Source organism: Theropithecus gelada, chromosome 3 (assembly GCF_003255815.1).
Source record: "Theropithecus gelada isolate Dixy chromosome 3, Tgel_1.0, whole genome shotgun sequence".
NCBI classification, from domain to species: domain Eukaryota; kingdom Metazoa; phylum Chordata; class Mammalia; order Primates; family Cercopithecidae; genus Theropithecus; species Theropithecus gelada.
Window position 1 is genome coordinate 145825848 of NC_037670.1, and position 23910 is coordinate 145849757.

At 38.8% G+C, this 23910-nt stretch overlaps 1 protein-coding gene across 2 annotated transcripts; it reads left to right on the top strand.

The window, feature by feature from the left end:
* Positions 1 to 475: 475 nt before the first annotated feature.
* On the top strand, positions 476 to 16268 carry WNT16 (Wnt family member 16). 2 transcript variants are annotated; one of them, XM_025379503.1, is made up of 4 exons: positions 476 to 589; positions 4726 to 4976; positions 6850 to 7136; positions 14052 to 16268. In XM_025379503.1, the coding sequence occupies exons 1-4, from the start codon at positions 525 to 527 to the stop codon at positions 14514 to 14516; spliced, it is 1068 nt and encodes a 355-aa protein (XP_025235288.1). In that variant the 5' UTR covers positions 476 to 524; the 3' UTR covers positions 14517 to 16268. The 2 variants fall into 2 exon arrangements, with proteins under 2 accessions (XP_025235288.1, XP_025235287.1); XM_025379502.1 differs by lacking the exon at positions 476 to 589 and adding an exon at positions 4165 to 4547.
* Positions 16269 to 23910: the final 7642 nt, after the last annotated feature.

A 23910-nucleotide genomic window follows, 5' to 3' on the forward strand; every position in this document is an offset into this window, starting at 1 on the left:
TATGATCTGACAAGATTATATTGTAAAATTCAACCATTTTAAATAATTTCTGCAATTAAAATAGATTCATTTTCCTTGAAATCCAGAAGCAACAGTGAAGCTGGAGATATTAATACAAGATGGGGGCCAAAAAACCCTGGCTATGCCACCTTGCAGACTGAACCATCTTTCGGGTAGACAAGGTCCTGCCAATGGCTAGGGTTTCCTCCTCCTGCAGTCCCCTAGCAAATGCAGTTTCCCCCTCCTCACCATGTGCAAACACACACACACACACACACACACACACGTACCACTCTCCTCCCTCCAGCCCTATGGCTGCTCCAGTAAGAGATTCAGATCTGAAAAAGAAATTTTGATAATTTTACAAATGAAAAAACTGAGACTCAAAGTTGAAATGAATAGTACACGATCATCACCTGCTGACAGGAGCCCCGGTTACCCAACTTAGCCCAGTGCTCTTTCCACTGCCCCTCTCAGCCTGCAAAAACCACAGAGGGCAAAGCTAGAAAGATGGAAAGGCACCCATGCAGCTCACCGCTTGCCTCAGGGAGACCATCTTCACGGGGGCTTCTCAAAAGACCTCCCTAGGGTGGGTTTTGTTTATTTTCGGAGAACAAAACAACTTTTTAAATGTTTCAATGGAGAGATCTGTGAAATGTGATGTAAGGAACCATAGACGCCAGTAAAATTTTGACCCAAAGACCCGATAATCTGAGTTTTAAGATTTTGGGATTTGATCGGGGAAAAAAAATTTATATATATGTAACACCTAACATCTCTCTCTACACACACACACACACACACACACGTATATGTTTTGAATTAGGTTATGCAGCAGTATGTTGTAGTGAAAAAAACAGGGTCTTGGCCAGGTGCCGTGGATCCTGCCTATAATCCCAGCACTTTGGGAGGCTGAGGCAGGAGGATTCCTTGAGCCAGGAATTTGAGACCAGTCGGGGCAACATAGTGAGACCCCTGTCTCTACACAAAATGAAAAATTTAGCTGAATATAATGGTGCACACTTGTAGTCCCAGCTGCATGGGAGGCTGAGGGGGGAGGATCGCTTGTGCCTGGGAGTTGAGGCTGCAGTGAGCCATGATAGAGCCACTATACTCCAGCCTGGGCAACAGAGTGATACCTCATCTAAAAAAAAAAAAAAAAGGAGGGTCCTCTAAAGGTTGATTGGTTTTTTTTGTTGTTGTTTTGTTTGTTTTTATTTTTTACCCTACTACTTATTAGCTGAGTAACCTTGAGCAAGTTTCTTAATCTCCCCAAATTAATTTCCTCATCTGTAAAGTGAGTGTCAATTTTGTTTAGAGAAAGATGGAGAATGAGACAGAGACAGAGAGACAAAGAGAGTAAAGAGTAAGAGGGATTTGGGGGCATATGGCAGCTCTCAGAACATGAAAGTTCACAATGCCTGGAACGAAATTATCCTTCAAATGGCTGTTCACGGAATGAAAAGTCTGCTTCTTCAGCTGGGTCAGCTCCTAGAAATATGCCTCCTTTGCTTTGGAGATACAGACAGAATGATCCCTAAGGCTCTAGCCCATACAAAAAAGGTGCAAGACCACTCAGGCCCTAAAATTGTGTCTTGTGTTTGAAAATGTTTGACACAGTGGTCTCGGACTCTAAGGACAGAATACCCTCTGAGTGCACCCCAAAGACTTTATCTGGATGCCTGGATGGCGCCCAGAATAATAATGAAGGTAACATTCAAGTGTCTCCTTCCCACTCTGATCCCCAAGAATGAAATACGTAATCTTCCTTTGTGTGTTCACAGCACACTCTACCTCATACATTTATTGCACTGTATTTTAGCTGCCTACTCCCTTGTCTGTCTTGCCAAGTAGACTGTGAATTCCACAATCATTTAAGCGCTATCCCCACTTTCTAACACACAATGGAGACTCAATATATATTTTTGATTTTTTGAAAAATCAAACACCTCTTTAAAGCATCTACCACTGTTGGCCCTAAAATCAGCCTAAGGTATGGATATTGCCCAGCACTCCCATCCCCAAGATTGCCTCCCCACTTCCAACTCCCCTTGAAATGAAGTAAATACTCTAGTTCCAGCATTTAGGCCTCTTACATATCGCTCAGGATGTTTCTCATAGTTAATCCACTTAATAAATTGTGTTCAAAAACAGGATCTCATGTACTAGGCCCAATGGCAGGGGTACAGCAATGAATCTACCATGGTCCCTCTTGGAGAGGCTCACAGAATAAAGCGAGCTGGGATGAAGGCTCTGACTTTCAGAGAGACCACTAGCCATTAGCCAAAATATTTCTGGATTAGTATCTCTATCCTATCATCAACTTGACTCCTTGACTCTTTAAAATGTGGCTTTAGAACCTGGTACACAGTGTACACTCAATACACATTTGTTGGATAAGGAAGTGAGTGGGATAGGATGAAAATTTCAGTGAGCTTTTATTGTTCTAGGCTGTTTGATATAGGAGATAAGCAGCTAATGTTATCAAATCCTGTTTTGTTTTTTTGTTTTTTTTTTTTTCGAGTCAGAGTCTCACTCTGTGCCATAGGCTGGAGTGCAGTGGCACTATCTCAGCTCACTGCAACCTCCACCTCCTGGTTTCAAGCAATTATCCTGTCTTAGCGTCCCGAGTAGCTGGAATTACAGGTGTGCACCACCACACCCAGCTAATTTTGTATTTTTAGTAGGGACAGGGTTTCACCACGTTGGCCATGCTGGTCTTGAACTCCTGACCTCAGGTGATCCGCCCACCTTGGCCTCCAAAAGTGCTAGGATTACAGATGTGAGCCACTGCACCTCACCCCAAACCCTTTATTTAAGTAATTTTGGCTTTTGGCACCCAATGAGCTGATACATCCACTATAGGAATGTATTAACACTTCAAAAGATCTCTAAGGACAGATAACACTTCTTAGAAACATTTCTTGTGTCTGATTAGGTGAGGTAGGCTTTTCCAATACCACAGCTAAACATGTTGCCCTTGCCTTCAGATAACTCTGGGAGACCTTCCATCCTATCAAACACTGACTAACTAACCTTCCAAATCTGCCAGTCACTAGAAGGCTTCCTGCTTCTGAACTATCTTTGGCTCCAGGGAGTGGTACCCTGCTAGATTCTTTAATCTCCCTTACTGATCATCTAAACTTATTTTCTTTTACACTTGTGTGTGGTTTATTTGCACAGTTGCGGGAAGAGATCTTGTCTTTATAAATTCCCACAGGACTAGGCACACAGCACGTGTTTAATAAGTAGGTTTTTAAAAATGTGTCTTCCATGTATAGCCCTGCCCTGCAGGGCCACATCGGGTAGGTGGCAAAAGCGGTGCCCAATCCTAGGGAACTTTCCACTGAGGCTTGGGGAGAAGGGCGGGCACCCTCCCACCATGAGAATCGTAAGGTAGGACTGGAGAAAAAGGTCAGAGCACATCTCTCATGTGCTCTAGAACTCTCCAGACAGCTCTCACTTTCTTTGTCCCCATCTTCTGCAGGGGACTTATAGCGTTCTCAGGGACGGCAGGAAATAAGACAAACAGGGAAAAGGAAATCACAGAGCACGACTTAAATATGGCAGATGAGATGCTAGACTGGAATCTTCTCTTTGGCTCAAAATAAATGCATACATAAATGACAGTGATTGTAAGCCTGACAGCACTTCACCCACTCTCTAAAGTCTCCTGACAGTGGGACCTCAAGCAGGGGACTGGAAGGTCAATTTGTTTGGTACCAACTCTGACTCAAAAAGATTATTCTCCTATGAGGTGAAGGAGAAGAAAAAAAGAAGGGCAGTGACATTTTCCAGCCACTACACCCAGAGGGTAACCCAGATGTTGGTGGGATGGGTGGGACTCATCAAACCCACGCTTTCCCCCAAGGTTGCTAAGACAGAAGCATCCTGTCAGTCTTCTGGTTGAATCAACCCCACAACTACCCGCTCTAAGGAGACTGTGACAGCAGGAAAGGTCAGGACACACCCGGGTCTGGACACGCTGTCCCTGAGGCCTGGACCGGGGCGCCCCCCGCGGAGCCGCTCTCCACCAATGAGAGCCTCAGGTCCCGAGATGATGAGATGCGGGGCCGCTGCTCAGCCAATCAGGCGCCAGGCTCGGCCAGGGGGAGGAGATGGGAGGAGAGGCCGGGGGCGATGGAGACGCGGATACATCAACACAAGTTTCTCACCTAGGAATGCGAGGGGCGCTCGCGCATCTCCTGCACATCTCCACCTCTGCGCAGGAGGAAAGCCCCAAAGCTGCTCTCTCCACCTCTCCTACAGCTCCCTGCAAACGAAGGCGAAGCTGCTGAGAGCCCCTATGACTGCTGGCTTTTAATGTTGTATGCAAGGAGGAAGAGGGCGAGGGATAACTTGGTGCTGGACAACTGACCTGCGGCCCGAAGGGCCTCTGGGGAGGTGGTGCAAAAGAGGAGCGGCTGGTCTCGGGGACTCCATGCGGGGGCCATGGACAGGGCGGCGCTCCTGGGACTGGCCCGCCTGTGCGCGCTGTGGGCAGCCTTGCTCGTGCTGTTCCCCTACGGAGCCCAAGGAAACTGGATGTGAGTATGAAGGTAGCAGGGACGCATCGGGTAGGTGACAAAAGGGGTGCCCAATCCTAGGGAACTTTCAACTGAGGCTGGGGGAGAAGGGCGGGGACCCTCGGACGAGTGACCTAATTTTTCGGAAAGCATCTGGGATTGGGGAGCGGCTTATTCTGCGGGCGGCCGTGTCTTACAGGTGGTTGGGCATTGCCTCCTTCGGGGTTCCAGAGAAGCTGGGCTGCGCCAATTTGCCGCTGAACAGCCGCCAGAAGGAGCTGTGCAAGAGGAAGCCGTACCTGCTGCCGAGCATCCGAGAGGGCGCCCGGCTGGGCATTCAGGAGTGCAGGAGTCAGTTCAGACACGAGAGATGGAACTGCATGATCACCGCTGCTGCCACCACCGCCCCGATGGGCGCCAGCCCCCTCTTTGGCTACGAGCTGAGCAGCGGTGAGTCCTGGGACCTTAGGGGTTGTTGGGGGACGGAAGGCGACAACTCCTCCACCGGTGCCTCCAAATAAAGTAAATAGTGCTATATGGTCCTGTAGCTCTCTAAGTTCCAAAAGAGGCCCTTTAGTGCACGGGGATTGAGAGCTACAGAGGCCAGACCTGGGGAGCAGGTGCGAGCTTGGAGGGAGGTGACTCCCCAAGTCCAGAGCGGAGCGCTCGGCGCTGGAGCTCTTCCTCTTTCCTGCGGTGCCCCGCCAGAGTCGGAAAAAAACCTCTAATTCTCCTAGCCCGCCGACCCCCTCGGACCCCGTAGCGCCCCCCTACGTGGGTGACCAGCTGGAGAAACATGATGTCGGCAGCGGGGAATGCGGCTGCCGCATCTGCTTTGATTTAACCAACTCCGCTGCGCACCAAGTCCTGAACAAGTGGCTAATTGCAGAGAAGCCCCACCTTTATTGGCTCCTATGAGCACCGAGTTGACAGAATAATGGTGATTTTTAAAGCGACTGTCCGTGACCACCCAACGTGCGGCTAACCTGAGCAGGACCACTTGTGCGCTCCTCGTTTCTTTGGCCTTTCTGTCTCTTCCCTCCTCGGCGCACTCCCGCGGCGCGGGAAGCTGCAGGAAAACAAAGTTCTACTTCCACGTGCGTAGTGACTTGGTATGGATAAAGGTACAGGGAGCCAGGATTGTTCCTGGAATATCAGTAGATCCAAAGAATGTTCGGACTGGGGCGCTGAAAGATGCGCTGTCGTTTTTCATGTTCATTTCCGTTCCCCCTCCGCCTTTGACCCTTCTCCACGGAGTCCCTGCGCGCACCCCCGCCGAGCTGCGCACCTCCCCCGCGGCGTTTTGGCCGTCACGCCCTTCCGAAGGAGCCCTGGCCCCCGTAGAGAGAGAGAGAAAAAAAAAAAAGAGAGAGAGAGAGAGAAAGAGAAAGAAATAAAGAGAAAATAGATGTGTTCTTCACAGTTGCTGAAATGTATCAGCTGTTGAAAAGGTTTATTGGACAACGGGCATGAAACTGTTTCTACTCCAAACTAAACATCTGGAAAGAAAAAAAAAAGTCGCCTGCTGATTCCCTTCTAGTCCACTTTATTAATATTTAAATGGACTTTAATTTTCAAAGATTTTAGCTCAAACTCTACTGCAGGTGTGCTAAATGCATCATTTTCAATATGCAGTATTTTTAATAGAATTATGTTTTTGCTAGTGATATTTTAATTATCTTATCTTTCGTTGCCTTAAGACTGTAAGAGGACTAGCTAATACTATATAAAATATTTAACTGTTTCATGTTAATGTGAGATTAATCTTTAATGTGAAAGTATACCCCACCGTTTACTAATTGCTTTGGTCTTTCCTTAGTTTAATTTTCATTCTGACACATATTATTTATGCAGATAAATCACACCAAAATGTTCAGCTTGTGTTCTGTGAGAGCACATTTTAAATTTAAAAAGAAGAGTAGTCTAGTTTTCTTTGGGTGTTGTATTACCGTTTACAGTATCTGTGCAAAGAATTTTTAATTCAGCAGGTATTACTGAGCTATGACTGTCAACTATGCACTAAACTGGGTGCAAACATACATTTCAAATTTAAAAAATAAAGAGATGATTTTAAGGTAAAGGGATAATGTATGACCATATAGAATATGACAATCTGTTCAAGTGGAATACTGAAAATTAATATTGCTTTTTAAGAGACTAGAACAAGAGCAAATCTTCCTTTCTAAATGTGTACTCGTTAAAGCATCCATTGTAAGCAACTGAAAAATTACTTGTTTAGTAAGATGATGAGTAGGAGGCTTTGTTCTGAACATAAACAGAGAGTTGCCTGGGTCTCTAATTTAGCAATTTATATTTTTTCTAGGCACCAAAGAGACAGCATTTATTTATGCTGTGATGGCTGCAGGCCTGGTGCATTCTGTGACCAGGTCATGCAGTGCAGGCAACATGACAGAGTGTTCCTGTGACACCACCTTGCAGAATGGCGGCTCAGCAAGTGAAGGATGGCACTGGGGGGGCTGCTCCGATGATGTCCAGTATGGCATGTGGTTCAGCAGAAAGTTCCTAGATTTCCCCATCAGAAACACCACGGGCAAAGAAAACAAAGTACTATTAGCAATGAACCTACATAACAATGAAGCTGGAAGGCAGGTATGTATTAGAAAATGGAATAATCAAAATTCGGTGCCTTTAGGTAAATAACTAGGATTACACATCCGGATGAAACTGTCCAAATGACTTAAAAACCAAACACTGGCAGCCCTCAAGTGGGATCCTGAAATTAATATTGTTTTTAAAAGACTACAGCAGTAGAAAATTATCCTTTCTAAATATATATGCATTAAAGCATCCATAGTAAGCAATTGAAAAATTCCTTCTCTGGTAAGAGGATGAATAGGAGGCTTTGATTAGAATAAATAAGTATGCATGTGTGTGTGTGTTTTTGTGTGTGTGTATATATTCACATTTGCATATATATTACATATGTGTATTTTATATATATATATATATATATTTTTTTTTTTTTTTTTACTCTTTAATGAATATGTACTAACCACAATTTTGGTTCTCTGATATGAGTTAAACCGTGTTATAGGATGTGTTTGTGGTTGTATACTGTGTATCTCTAAAACTTTAATTATAATATAATAGATGCACAATGCCTGTAGGGTTCGTTGGTTCTACCCTCTTAGTTGTGGAGCCAGAATAGGGTCTACAGTGTATGCCTTTCTAATAGGACTGAGTCAAATTTCATTTTCCCCAAGTTGAAATTATTATGTTTTTAAAAATCTACTTTTTAGTAGATGGCAATGGCTCCTAAACATGTTGTCAGTTTTGTACTTACCTTTTTCTGGAAAACATTCTTAGGGAATACATACCTTTAACTAATATTTTTTGTAAAGGAAAGTTTTTTTTTTAAGGGAAATAGTTATTTTATTATAAAGCAATGTAGGTTAATTTTTAAAATTCATAAATACTCCTAAGCATAAAGAAGCTGTAGATACATTAAATCTATAGATACTTTAAAATATCGGTATCTTAAAGATACAGAAGAGGTACATTTGAAGAACTGCTACGTAATTGACATCTTTTATGAATTCTACATTTTTATACTGTTTTCTTAAAATGCATCATTCTTGTAGCTAAATTCGACTTATACATATTCACGTTAGTGAATATTGACACAATAAAGTTTGAGTTCTACAACATAATTGACCTAGTTGGCAATTCATAGTGACTTTTCTAAAAGAGTCTAAATCTTTTATATGAATATATATTTTCTATGTTGTAATAAACTTTTTCAGGACAGGAATATTAGCACGTATCATATATTTTTGTAAATATTCAATAACCTATAAAGGTCCAAAAGTAATTATTGCAATTTGCCACATTCTTCTGAAATAAATAAAACAAGTTGCCATATCTCTTAGGAATCTTAAAAGTGTATGTTGCATTTGTTTTCCATTTTTGGAAAGTGAATAAATAGAACCTATTTAGAATAGTTACAAGTTACCTCCAGTTTTCTTTACTTAGTCCATTTAAAATACAAAAACAGAATAGTCAGTAAATATATCACCGTAAGACTTCAAATTCAAATTTGAATTTTAATTCAATTTAAATATTTAATTCAAAATAGCAAAATAGAAAGTAGGAATGTCAGTAAATAGCTATGTAACCTTTTCGTATGTTTGTTTACAAAAATTTTAAAGTTACTTTATTTCACTAGAATAACTCTTGCCCAACACCATAGTTATGCACATGTCTCTTACTCTTAAGGTTTTACATTTAAAAAAAAATGAGTGAGACGTTGCTTCAATATAAATATTATACAGTAAGGGAATTTTTATTATTTCTAGAATATTAATTTTAAAAATATGTTCTTAAAACTCTGGAGTTAAAATTAGAGATAAGATTATTCAAATTAATATATTTTTAAAGCAAGGAAACAAATACATGAGTGTTTGTTATCAATAGACCTTAAATCTCCTTTAGCCATTCTTTAAGTAAATTTGGTAGAGATTTTTAATAAACTAGAAATTTAGAACACAAAAACTCATGTTGTGATTGATTCTCTTAAATAAAATCATCTTGGGACCTATAAAAAACTCTGAAGCATTCTAAAATATATTTTTATTGTAACATTCGGCAGCTATTTGGTTTTATTTTATACTGTGTGTTTTTCAAATTAGGTAGTAATATTCCTCTCTGTAACTGTTAATGTTAATCTTAAACTATTATTTATATTCTGATTTTATTAAAAACACACTTCCTATTCACCATTAATTTTAATCCATTTTTGCTGGCAAAAATAGTTTTCTAACATTACCTAGGTTCTTGCTATTATTCTAACTAGCTTGAAAACAATTCAATTTATGCATATATGTAAATCTCTGAGTTTTCTCTACTGAATCATTTTTTCACATTGTTCATTTTTGGTTCATATTGTTTCGCGTTTAGATGAAATCTTAAAATATTAGAAAACATTGACCTGGTTATTTGGTAGGTACTATGCTGGTGTTTTTGTTGTTGTTTTTATTTTCTCATGAGGTATTATAATTCCACATAGTTTTGTATTTTTCTTTCTGTTGGTGGCAAAAACAAACAAACAAACAAAAAAACAAAAAAACACCGTAAAAGAAGTTTCCTGGTTATTGTCTAACATGGACGAGCAATCAAGTCAGTTTTTTCAACACTGGCAATTAGGATTTTAATCTGATAGGCATATTCTTCTGAGTAAAATCCAGGTCTGTATTCAATTGAGTTGATTTTCTTAGCCTCAAAATCACAAACTCAAAATGTAGGAAAGCATTCAGAGAAATGTGGGTACTGGCGCTTAGTAGTACTGTGAGCAGGATAGATGATTTTCTAACCGCTAACCTTAAATACTCTGATTCCCCCTTGGTTTCTGACACCATTCCTAAAGTTATGACTCCAAGAATAATGTTGCCGAATGGTGATTGGCTAACCGAATGATGTGATGTCTTCCAGGGGCAGAACTTCTGGGAATAATGTGACTTGGAATATTTATGGGTATTTCTTTTGGTGTGCTTAAAATATTTCCATTCTTCCCATGTCCACCTCATAAACTTTTAAGTTTCTCTACCCCATAATTTGTTTTATGATGAGTAACTCAACAAAGTGGGAAGGGCGCAATCCCAAATTTTCATTGACCTATTCCAAGAATATTTATAAGTAGTTGAACAACACATAGTGTTTTGCTTTTCAGTAGGTTCGAATATATTTTTGGACAGAAAGGGACAAAATGGGTCAGAGGAACAGGAATCCTACGTACACCCATCCAACCTCATGTCGCAGTTTTTATAAAAACTTAGATCATCTGATAGTTGAGAAAATGAAATGTTAGTCACAAAACGTTCCACAACAATTTTCTGGCCATTTTTGTAAAATTCAGACAAGTAATTTACTGAAAAACAATCACCAACTGCCACATTACCTCTGAGTCAAAATTGTGGAACCAATCAGTTCTTAAACCACTTCTCAAGCGGTTTCTATGTTTACATAAAGTATTAATGATGCATCTTTCCTATTTCACTTCATTAGAAATTTATCAAACCAAAACTTACACAAGGAATCCAGTAGATTAAATGCTACCCTCCTGATTGCTCTGACATAGTTTAAAAATATTCCACCAAAATGTGCACATCTGTTTGCAATAGTTAACAAAACATTCCTCTGTTAATATCGTTATAAACCTTAACAACTCAACTAGAGTAGAGAAAGGAATTTTCTCATAACCACACAGCACTCATTCCTTTGCTATTCTCTTATGTTCCTGTTAGCAGAAAATGATGGTGATATCGCTGTAATTCAGAATGGCTATTTAACATTAATTAAGAATCCTGGAGGAAAATCTCCAGAATACACTTTTTGGGGGAACATTCGTGCAATTTCCTTAAATATACTTGCATTTTCCACTTTTATTTTTCCTTATTCTACTAAAATTATCCTGATGCATATAAATACCTTATATTATTTATCACCAGCTTTACTCATGTAAGACAAACGTCTTAACCAGACTTTATTTTTCTGTAAAATTGAAATAATAAGTAACTGCTTATTAACTAGCTACTATGTGCAACAAATTTCTTCCTCTAAAACTGAATCAGATAAAATATTTATTAAAATGTGCTCTGAGAAGCAGAATTCTAATTCTGTAGAATTAAACTTTGTGTATGTGTGTGTGTTTATCTGTCCTTGAATTTTGCATTTCATCATTTCTGCGTGGTGATTACATTGCTTTATTCTAATTCCAGATTGTCCAAGTTCTTTCCTTGGAGTACTATGGGGGTATAATATTTTAAATTCCAGGTCAGGTTATTGATATTTTTTTCCTTGAAGTTCATTTATCTTTCTGTCCTAAAATACATGTATATATATATATAGATAGATAGATAGATATACCTATAAATATTCTAAGAATATGTATATACCTCTATAGATGTTCAAAGATACAAAAATAATATATATCATATATAATAAAGATATTATTTCTTTTATTATGTTTATTGTTAGGGACACCTATAATTCAAAGGTAATAGAATAATACTCTCTAAATTGTCATCACTGAAAAATTATAAATTCCATGTATGTATTCAAAAAGGCTAATTTTCTAGGAGAGAAACCTTTCCGTAATTTCAATACAAATTCAGCAGGTGATGTAATTGAATGTGAAAATCAGTCTCTCTTTTGATCCCTCATCATGATGTAGTGCGTAACTTTCATAGAATAACACTATTGTGGATGAGGCTAAAGCTAAGGAATTGAAAAAGAGAGCCCAGCCGGCTCAAAACAATACCATTAACCTCTTAGCAGTGACACGTGTTTAAGAAGGTGGTTTTTATTACTCCCTCTTGATTCAAGAGAGGATGAGATAAAACTGTTCAAGCGAGCTGGACCAATTATTCAATAAGTATTTGATGAGCATCTACTGTGTCCCTCATGCTGTACAAATTGGCAACATCTTACATGATGTCTGAAGTGACTAATAAAAGAAAAAGTCGGCTCCTCAGTTATGATCCAGGGGAGAAACAGCTTTAAATCACTAAGTGATGATTGTAAAGAAGGCTGATCAACTTAAACATGGAAACATACATTGTTATGTTTTTAGTGTTCTTTGGACAATTATGTTTTGTTATTACCCAGCACTGATTAAGATTTTCCTCGTAACCTTTGGGAGCTTAAAATTTGAACAAAGGTAGGCAGATCACATTTATCTGAACATTTTATTGCCCAGAAATATTTTAAAGAATTGAGGGTTTTGTGAATATGAAAAGCCATAAATTTAAAGAAACACGCCTTTGTGTCATACTTTATAAATTGCTGTCATACAATCGCAGGACACCTTTTGCCCTGGGTTAAGAAGAAATAGATACATCTATTGGTTTCTTAGTTTTCTGAATTCAAAAAAAGCTTATGTGCACTACTAAGAAATATCAAGCATTGCATAAATCAATACCATATGCTCTTATTTAAGGTTGCAAATGTTATTATTTGTGTGTAATATTGTCTCATTAGATAGTTCAGACATTTTTAAACTTTGTTTGAAAACATAATATTCTGCAAACAGGTCAATGTCAGCTTTGGTACAAAATAGCAAAATGTAGACCCCTGTCATTTTATTGTTTTGATAAGAATTGTAAGTGGAATTTAAACTGTGAGGTTTTTCCTTTCTTTGGTGAGATTACATACATAATTTCCAAGTTATTGAATGGATGGATCCATCTTTCATTTTACCCAGCATGTTGACAGAACGTCAACTCCACAGCTAGCCCTGACGATTTATTAATCTGTTCTGCCATCGTCTGGGGATTGAAGGAAGCTATGCTGGCTAGCCTGGTATGTAAGAGATTAGAGCCCCAAACTTTTGAAATCTCTATATTGTTTTTGCACCCTTAGCCTTACTGGAAATGTTTATCTCAACTCTAACTGTACCTTCTTTTTCAGAGAAAGGGGCTTTTATTTAGACCATAGTGTGTGCCAGGCATTGGACTATTACAAATCTATGTAGTTTCATTTAATTTCTTAGTCTGTTTCAACTGAACTTAGCACTTATAATTGAAAAAATTACATAAACATTATCCCCTTTTCCATGCTAGGATAGTGCTACTGATTCATCAAGGATAGGGCATGTGTTTTGAATTAATTTTCCAGAAAAGGAGAATTTGCTGGGGGGAGCCACCATACTGTAGCCCCTTCTCCTTTTGACCACCTAAACCAGATTTGTCATAGTTTCTCATGTGGCCTGGAACCAGGGGATAGCATAGTTCACCACCTCCACCCCTCCCTTTGTATGTAACTGACTTTCATAATGATCAAACTTGAGAACTCTCAATTGAATCAATAGGTCTCATCCCTGGATGCTCATTAAAATAATCTCAGCAGCTTTGTGAAAGTCCCATGGCCTGGACACCCCACCCCCAGCCCAACCAATGAAATCAGAATCTGAGAGGTTTCAGCATTGGTTATGTGTAAAGTTCCATGATGTTTCTATGCACCGTGAGAGCTGAGGGTAACTTCTCTCTCAGTGCTTTTCAAATTTTAATGACAATCTTGTTAAAGTGCAGCTTTTGGTTCTGTAGGTCTGGAGTGGGGCCTGAGAGTCTGCATTTCTCACAAGTGGTGCTGGTGTTGCTGGTCCCTGAGCTGTATTCTGAGTAACAAGGTGTCGAATGGTATCAGGAACATACAGGCACGCACGAGCATCCTACCACATTCAAAATTAGAACGGGGATTAGAAATAGAAGTCATTTCCTTTTGTTATCGCAGATAATCTCCAATAATATTAGTCTGGTCCACTACTTTAAGTACAGCTTGGAAAGGTTTGTTCTGAAGGATTAAGAAATTTGGACAGAACATTTGGGACAAAAACAAAAGGACAAAACATTTGAAACCTACGCAGTTTTAAAGATCATTTATGTTCAAAACCATCATTTTTATTCAAGAGGAAATAGAGCCAGAAAGTTAAGTGATTAGATTAACTGTGCTTCTGTTGTTGAGTAAAACACTTTATGATTGATAGTTGAACACGATTACTGTTGGTTTCAGGCTGTCGCCAAGTTGATGTCAGTAGACTGCCGCTGCCACGGAGTTTCCGGCTCCTGTGCTGTGAAAACATGCTGGAAAACCATGTCTTCTTTTGAAAAGATTGGCCATTTGTTGAAGGATAAATATGAAAACAGTATCCAAATATCAGACAAAATAAAGAGGAAAATGCGCAGGAGAGAAAAAGATCAGAGGAAAATACCAATCCACAAGGATGATCTGCTCTATGTTAATAAGTCTCCCAACTACTGTGTAGAAGATAAGAAACTGGGAATCCCAGGGACACAAGGCAGAGAATGCAACCGTACATCAGAGGGTGCAGATGGCTGCAACCTCCTCTGCTGTGGCCGAGGTTACAACACCCACGTGGTCCGGCACGTGGAGAGGTGTGAGTGTAAGTTCGTCTGGTGCTGCTATGTCCGTTGCAGGAGGTGTGAAAGCATGACTGATGTCCACACTTGCAAGTAACCACTCCATCCAGCCTTGGACAAGATGCCTCAGCAATACACAATGGCATTGCAACCAGAAGGGTGCCCCTCCCTGTGCAGCTAGTAAAGTTGACTTTTGCAGTGGAATCCCCAGAACCTTGGACCTCTCTGAGACTTTCCCTTACCTGATCGACATATTTTCCTTTATCTGATCAACCCATTGATTGTGTGGATTTCTTGGGATTCTAATGTTGAAAAGGTTTATATTCACCTTTTGGTGATTTGGGGAATATATATTGACATACGAGGAAAATAATCTGTTTCCTAAGCAAGAAATAACAGGAAAGATCCCTCATGCCAGGAGCCCTGCCACACTCAGGATAAGATCCTTGAATATGGAACTCAGTTACAGGACTCAATAATGGTGGGTGAACATTAGTCATTTTTAAAAGACACCTCTTATAGCAATAAGGAGACATTAACCTGAATCTCATTTATTCTCTCAGTATTTTAATTGAAGAAATCATACTGCTTGTGCATAGACAGAAGACGTTGAAAAGTTAACATAAGCATTGGGTGCTGACTTACCCTTTCATGCACTTCTAAAGAAAGGATTCCAAAAAAAGAATCTTCTTAAGTGATACAATATCCCTAAAAAAATGGTCGTTACAGATGTTTAGTGACAAAGAATCAATATGTATAAAGTAAAATGAATGATTTAGATTTTAAGTGCCTTTTCACTGGGAGAATCTGGAAAACCCTCCATAAGGTATATAGCAATCTTTGATCTTTAGATTCATACTTTTATCACAGACCAGTTTCAACTGTTAAAAACCCACCTCTGAGATACTAGGGGGGAGGATCCTGAAACGTGGGAAAAGTAGAGGTAAAAAGTGAGGTAAAAATACAATTTCATACATTGTAAAGAAAAGCACCCTTTAAATGTATAAAGACAGTGTTTTGTATAGTATTTTGTTTAAAAGGTTTCGATTTTGTAAATACAGTACTTAAGTTATATGATCTATATTACAACATTTATTGACAAAGCCCAAGAACTAAGGCAGTAAAATTATCTCATAAATAAGATTAGCTTCTTTTTTTTCTCATACTACTAACGCTATTTTTTTGGACATCGAAGAGAATTTAACTTAGCAGTTAGTTATATGGATGTGTATTTCTTGCTAAAATGACAGTTTTATATGTTGTAGATTAAAATATGTCGCAAAATATCAAAAATTGTGTTATTTCAACAGTAAGGTTAATTGAATTCTCTTTTCACATTAGTTATGCTTAACTCATAAGGTTATTATAATAAATTATATTAGTAAAAGTCTTAACTGGAAAAATCGAAATCAGAGTAGTGATCAGTTTGATTTGATATCCTGGATATTTATTATATTTTATGTAATGCTGCATTTCTATTTGAGTGTTGAATGGTCTTTCTTGTTTTAATATTCATGCATGTATATTCATCATATTTTACAAGATTCCTGGTAAAAATTACAGGGCTCTATTTAAGGTTGTATTTTAATGTAAATGCTTATGTTTTTTATGAATTGTTAAATATTTCAGTATTATATAGAAAAAATAATTTTCTAAATTCAGAATGGACAAAGAGAATATTCATTTTCTTATTAATAAGATAAAGAAATGTTTCCCTGCCCTACTGTCTTCATTCTATTTCTCTTTAATTTTATTCACTGAGGCAGAGAAACAATTTTTGAAAAAGAGCAAACCCATGGAAAATGTCTCAGGTCTAATATTAAAATCAAGACTAAGCATTTAACTGTGATTGTAAAGTTTGACAAAGTTATTATTTACTAAATGAGAGGCACAGAAATGGCAAATGTTCGAATATAGTGCATATTTAAAAGTGGTTTTCCAGTCTTTAGCATCCATTGAATAGAAGAATCTGAAAATAGACACTCTCTCCTGCCTGTTTTTTCAAAGTAAATCTATTTTATCTTCTTTGAACATAATCACCCATTTTAAAAAAACAGAAGACTGTAGTGTCTATTAACAACTAATTTCTTCTATTAATTAGAAAACCTTTCATAATTACCTTTTCAACTGACTGTGAGAATCAGGCAGCCTCTAACTTACAAACACTTGATTACTGTTCAGCCATTCCTTTAAAACAGTGATGCTAATTCTGGCACCTCTCTCTGGGATGCCTAAGCAAAAACTCCTCCTAACTCCAAACCTGTATCTTTGGGTTCTTCTTTTCTTCTCACCTTTGGTATCACCATGGAAGCCATCCTTATATTTCTCACCTGTCTTTTTCATTTTCTTTTTGTTAGACAGTCTCATTCTGTTACCCAGGCTGGAGTGCAGTGGCCTGATCTCGGCTCACTGCAACATCTGCCTTCTGGGTTCAAGCAATTCTCCCGCTTCAGCCTCCCAAGTAGCTGGGATTACAGGCATGTGCCACCATGACTAGCTAATTTTTGTATTTTTAATAGAAACGGAGTTTCACCATGTTGGCCAGGCTGGTCTGAAACTCTTGACCTCAAGTGATCTACCCACCCTGGCCTCCCAAAGTGTTGGGATTACAGGTGTGAGCTACCGTGCCCGGCCATCACCTGTCTTATTGGCTGACAGCCTACTCTTAGCCCATTTCCATCCCACTCCCAGTCATGGTAGAGGTAGCACCATGGTGCTCCTGGGAACACAATTCTTGGACCCAGAGTCTCCTATCTAGTCTAAACCACATTGCCTGCATTCACTAGGGCCCCTTATGTTGCAAGTAATGGAAAACTCAACCCAGACTGATTTAAACATTAAATGTGTTGACTCAGTAACTAAAAACTCCAAATTTGTGACTGGTTCAGGGGAAGCTTGATCCATAAGCTCACACCATGTTTCCTGGGCTCAGGTCTCTCTATCTCTTTAGGCTGGCTACTAGCCAAGTCTTCTAATTCAGGGTCTACGCAGTGCTGTGTCCCAACCTCTTCCAAACTCTCCCAGCATCTCCCGACTCTCTACTTTTCTTAGCAACATGTCTGCCATGCTTCCAGACCTCACATTCTCCTACCTATCACTCATTCTAAGGAAAGAGGGGTCCCATCCTCAAGAAAGAGAGGTTCTTTCCTGGTTTGCTCACACAGATGGAAAGAAAACCTTTTCCTTCTCAGAGGGCTCAGCAAAGGTCTTCTGAGTCTCAATGGTTCTAATTGATTAAATGTGCCTCTCTGAAAAAATCACCATGACCATTGGGAGTTTTGGGTAAGCCAGAGCTACACTGATCCATCTTAAGGCCATCATGACCCTGGAAGTGGAAGTGGGATTCCCCGGAACTAAAATTACACAGCGTGAGAATAGAGAGGGGAGTGGTTTTCCTAAAGGAAACCAGGGTGTTATGTTACAGTAAGGAGTTCCTGGGTGCTGGGCAGTGAAGACATTATATGTCTTGGTACTAGTGAGTTGTTTAGGAGACAGTTTTTAGTATCACATGGAGCTCACCCCAGACAAAGCAAGCCCTAAGCACTGGGGATTATGTATGTGGGTACGAAGTGCTTTGATTTGTTGAAATACCTTGCATAATGTTAAAGGGCGAAGGGAGCTGCTCCAGTGGATTATTTTTCAATTTAGGATTTCAACTTCTTTGTAAATTTGGAACTGCCTAATAAAGGCAATAGTAAGAGGCAATGATTCATCCTGAAATGAAGTCAAGAAAAACATATTAAACGATATTATCTGTAACATCTGGATTAGGAAGTTGAATAATTTTCCTGATAACAGTACTTTACACAACATTAACACCACATTAATTCTCTTTAATATAAATAACTGCATTATTTCTTTATTCACAATTTGGATGATAGTCATTTTGTTCTGTATTTTAAGAGACTATGATAGTTATATTAAAAATAACAATAAAATTTTAATTATACACATTAGATGCTGTGACCTTATGTTTTGGCAGCTTTAAAACCATGTGATATGCACAGTAAGGATTTTAAAACACACTTTAATTTTCTCCAGGACTGTTAGTACTAATATAATATTTGTTTGTACTTAGTTTAAAAGGTGGAAACAGCAAAGCTTCTCATCAAAATATTTATTTGTACGCAATTTGGTGAGTTGCTCATCCTTTTTGCATCACCTCCCAAAGGTCATCAAAGATTGAGAAATTCAACTCACTATTTAGAGGCAGGTAGTGACCTGGAACACTGATTACCTTGGGTGATTTGAGGGAAGAAAACTTTGAATCCTATCTCCAGAAACCTCAAATACTCCTCAAGACAAGCCCTTCTTAAAGAAAGTTGGCTGTCTCCTTTTTAAAATTAATTTAAATTTTACTATAGACCAGATGTGATAAATCATGACATTTCTTGGGGGCAAGATGATGATGACACATGGCATGGCATGACAAGGAACATAGTGATACACCAGGAAAGGACTAATTTACTTTGAAAGAGTAAATAATATTAGCAAATACTTCCATAGCACTTAGTATATACCCGTATTAGTCTAAGTAAAAAATATAGAGAGATACATATAAAAATTCAATCTTCACAACAACCTTTTAAAGTAGGTACATTATTGTGGTTTTCATTTTACAGCCGAGGAAACTGAGACACACAGTAAGTTCCCAGCCCAAGGTCACACAAAATGATCTGGCTTCAATGTCTGTGCCCTTAACCACCACACTGTTATTGCGCTTCTCACAGTATCAAAATTGTCAGACTGTGTTTACAAACATATGCCATTTAAAGAGTTTAGGGGATTTATGAATGTAATGAAAGTTACAGGATGTTCTTCATGGTTTGGTTATATAAACTTGGTTGAAAAGTAGGGAGCGAAGTGATGGGAGAGCTGAGATCTTAGAATTTACTATGAAATAAAATTAAAATACACTGCCTCTTGATTACTAAGCCCAAAGTGACTTACGCTGACTTCTATTTTAGATTGCAGTGTGGTTAACAGTTGGATTGTGCAAGAATCTAACAACCATTCCAAAAGAAAATAACTAGGGGGAAAGATCAAACTAATTTAGTGTGACATAAAATAAATACTTACATCCTTTTTATTGTTGTGCTTACAGCCAAATGTTACATAAGGTGTTATTTTTAAAAGATGGATTAAAATTTACTATTTGTAATGGTTTACATTCATATCCAAAGGAAAACCACTAGAGGTGGTTTGCACCAGATTAAAACCTTTTGAAACAAAATCATACCAGCAAAAGTGGCCTCTCTTGTAAAGTAATAAAGGAGAATCAAGTCAACACAAACTAAAGTTTCATGTGTGACTTTATAATTCGCGGAGTAAGTAAAAGCATCTGATTCGTGTATGTGAATTGGAAAGGCACAAAGGGCAGTGGCTGAGGGCTGCCTTTTTCCCTGTCAGATGGCCATTCAGAACCATCACAGTAACTCTACTCCACAGAGGCCAAGAAGCCTTTCCTTCTACATTTTAGTAACCACCTGACACCCATGATCATGGCCCACATTTACTTGGCCCTGTTTAACCAAGAAGAAAGGGCAGATCCTTGTTGCCCCTAATTACTCTTTGGTGAGAGAAGTATCACCAAATATACTAGTACATTTAAATACACCTCAAATTCTCTGGAAACCTATGAAAGGTGTAGATATACAAAATGGAAATCAATAACTACCTATGTATTGCCAGTACATAATCTTTTCTTTCTCTTAGTCCTATCCACTGTCATTGTTTTATCTCAAACTCCCTGGCAAACAAGGCTCTATGCAAGACAAGAAATAGCACAGGTCACAATAGCAAAATGGGAAACCTGCAGAAGTGAATGGGATAAATCCTCTCTAACATGTCCCCTACTTAATGGGTACAGGAACTTTGCAAACTGAAAGATACATTTCAGTTCTCAGTGTGAGAAATTATTTCCTTCACTGGCTTAAAGCTGTTTTGCTTTCCCCAAATGCCCAATTCATCATTTTTTGAGAAACTATATTTTAAAATGTAGGAATGATTTCAAAATTTCACTTGCCACAATTCCTGTGACTGTGCCTATATCCAACACACCCAGTGCTTTAAAACCACAGGGAACCTAATCCAGACTATTTCCATAACTTTAACACCCTTTTGTAAGGTCTTAACAGTTCCACAAGAATTAGCTGTCAATCTCATTCTTGGTCAAAAGTTTCAGATTTCCATAGAAGTGTAGGGATGAGCTCACTTACCTTAAATCTTAAGTCCTTTCCCTAAGGGAGAACAGGAAGCCATTTGGGGCAGGCTGCACTCCCCAGGTAAGGAGGCAGGACTTAAGTCCCAGTTCTTGCTCATTCCTTACACTTAAGGAAATCCTCACCAATTGATTCTCCCACTTCTACCCACTGAAAACCACAACTCTCAGGGAATACTGCCTTCTCCACTCACTAACCCAACATATTTCTAACCATAGCCCAACCATCATTTGCTTTTAAATCTCTCCTCTTCTCAGAGCTTGGACTCACAATGCATTCTCCTTGGGATTCCTTTCTGTTCTTGCCAAATAGAGCACATAATACTTCTGTAACCAGCCTTCCAAAAAACAGAGCACACACAAGCTAAGTAGTTTTTGGAGTTGAAATTTAAAATAATTTGAGATTTCCATGTTAATACCAACATCTGTAAATAATAAAAAAAAAAAAAATGCAAAATTCATGTGAAGTCTTACAATCAGAGAACTTCGCAGGCTCACACTGGGCTTTTTTGCTAAAAGACAAGATTCCCAAGGGTGAGCATTAGTCTCCTCTGCTTTGAGGGATATACTTACGGAAAACAGAGCAATTCTTTTCAACAGGTAGATGTCCAAATCGGCCATCTTATTCCATGGGTGATATAGGAGGCTACAGTTTGGTGGGGAAGTCACTGGCCTCACTGTTGAGTTTGTTCTGCGTCAGAGAGGGCCAGCTGAGCCCCAGCATCTTCCCCACTGTGATCAGATGCCACCCTGCCCTGCAGCGGGAATTGGGGTGGTGAGGTCATTAGGAGCAGGAATCAAGGTCTGCACTCTCTAGTGAGGCTCATCAACCAGCTGCTGCCACAAGAAGAGGTCAGCAAGGGCTCCCAGCCTCTTTGGCTTAAGTCACATACTTTCCCCTAAAGGCCAGACCAGCAATCAAGTAGAACCATTAAAAATGCTAGCTACCTGAAGATACACCAAAATACATGGAGATAAACTAACCATTTAAAATGCTAGCTACCTGGAGATACACAAAAGCCTGAATTCTACCTATGAAGGGGAGTTGGTGTCAATGTGTAATAAGTGAAAAGGCAGGCAGAATATGAAGTTAGAGGTTTGGAGGTCAAGGAGAAACTCAGGTGAAGAGATGAATGAATCCTCTCCCATGATCTTACTGCTCAAGTCATCTAATGGCTCCCTTCTGGCTATGATGGGACTGGAAAGCTAGAGAGGCTGACTTGTTACATCTTCTTTTGGGCTAAGATGCCTGGAAGACACATGGTTAGTAACAGCAATACTAGCAGTTGCACTGAATGAGTACTTTGTGCCAGGCACTTTGGTAGGCACCACAAACATTCTGGTATTATCCCTGTTTTACAGGTGGACACTGACTTCCTCAAAGTCCTCAAGGAGTTCACAGTGGAAGAGATGCATGTTCAGGCAAGTCTGCACTCTTAACCACTATGCCACACTGTCTCCCCGCTACAGAATTCTCTCCTCTTTAAAGGTTTTTCAGCCCTTTTTCTCTTTGGCTATCAAGTGAAGGAAATATGGGCAGACTATATGAAACATTATGAGCTTGCAGGTTGTAAGTCAATTTTCCCTGACTAAAGGAAGTATCTTTTATCAATTTAGCTTCAGATTGTTCCTTCAATATTAAATGCACCCCAGTGGTTGGCACAACTGATGCAGAGCTGAACAGTGAGGTTAGTAATGGCAACAAGTTGCACCCATGAACTAGCTGTACTACGAAGATGTCTTCCCCATGCTAACTTTGCTTATAAACTGCCATGGGACAAGCCCGAGAGAAACATCTCTTCTGTCTTTAACCTGAGAACTTCCCAGTCCCTTTTCCTTTCTGACCACTCATAGAAGAGATATCTAACTGTTCCAAGTGTTTCCCCAGTATAGCTTCCCTCAAGGTGTCTGCTCCCTCACGGGCCTGGAGGAAGGTTCTGATGGCAGAAGAGCCTCTTAGATTCCCTGGAGGGCTTTTACCATGCTGCCTGAACCATCCTTTGATGCTCTCTTCATGCTCTCTAGCAACAAATGACTGACACTCCCTCTCGAAGCCTGCTTACTTTTCACTCCATCTAGCCTTTGACTGGAAACTCAAAAAAAAAAAAAAAAAAAAAAGGATCACAATAAGGAGCAGAGAAAAGCTTAAATTGAGAGAGTTTTGAGGGAAATAGAAATTAACTAGTTATAGCATATGATCATCAAAAATCAAGTATGTGGTAGAAAAATCATTCTGAAGAGAGAATCCTTTTGAAGAATGCAAAGGTGCAATCTGTTACTCTATAGCTCTAAATTTACATGGATTTATTGCTGTTCAAGAGGTTGAAATAATTGAAGAGGTTTAAATGGCAAATCTTCTCCCTAATCAACACAAGCAATTTCTCTCATATTCCTTTGAAAAAGTATTCTAAATGAATTTCCACTTTTAATTGCTCTACTAACTGAACACGGCACATTTTGCATTCAATTAAGGGACAGTTTGTTGACCAAACTGAAATTATAACTTTGTTGGTCAGGTTATTTATAATTTATGTAAATTTTTAAAGTATAAAGAGCAATACAGGCTAAATGAACTCAGCTTTGATCTGTCATAAAATTATAAAACAGCTGATTCACTTAAAAACAAGTCAAATACAGAAAGAACAATGATAAATTTCACATTAATCCAATTAAATTCAGGAATATAAAGACTCTGGTTCAATTTTTCTTTAATTTCCCAAATACCACTTATTTTCCTGCTGTCTCTGTGCAATTTTAACATTCATATTACAATACACTTATTCTGGGACAGCATCAGATTACAAATAAAAAATATGCATTGATAAGCCCATAAGCACCATTTCAAAACTATGTCAATGTTAATTTAACATAGAAAATTCTTAACATTAAATGAGCACTGTTTCATGTCTAAAACCGATTTTAAAGAGGTATCTGAAAATGTAGTATAAAGTTATTGCTTTCAAGTTAAGCTGGCACAATCTATACAAGATTGAACTGAGACAAAAGGAAACCACAGCAGTTACATAACCAATCTTTGTCTTCTTTTGACATTTTATATATCTGGAAAATCTATCCTTTTACAGTCTTAATAAAAGGGCTTTCCCTGCCATCTACTTAACTTCTTACATGTTAAGATACATTTGGATATTACTATTTTTAACCACAGCAACAATTTTTTTCCAAGTTAGTATAATAAATACTTGAAAAACCTTGTGTGAGTTTTTGTGAAGGTCTGTAGGTGTATTACTTTGCTAGATAATACAAAAAAAAA

What these genes read in the sequence shown, in the direction of transcription:
- WNT16 (XM_025379502.1), top strand. Translation starts at nt 4,453, where the DNA reads ATGGACAGGGCGGCGCTCCTGGGACTGGCCCGCCTGTGCGCGCTGTGG. An exon ending in GGAGCCCAAGGAAACTGGAT is followed by an intron (nt 4,548 to 4,725) that starts GTGAGTATGAAG and finishes CGTGTCTTACAG; the next exon opens with GTGGTTGGGCATTGCCTCCT. An exon ending in TGGCTACGAGCTGAGCAGCG is followed by an intron (nt 4,977 to 6,849) that starts GTGAGTCCTGGG and finishes TATTTTTTCTAG; the next exon opens with GCACCAAAGAGACAGCATTT.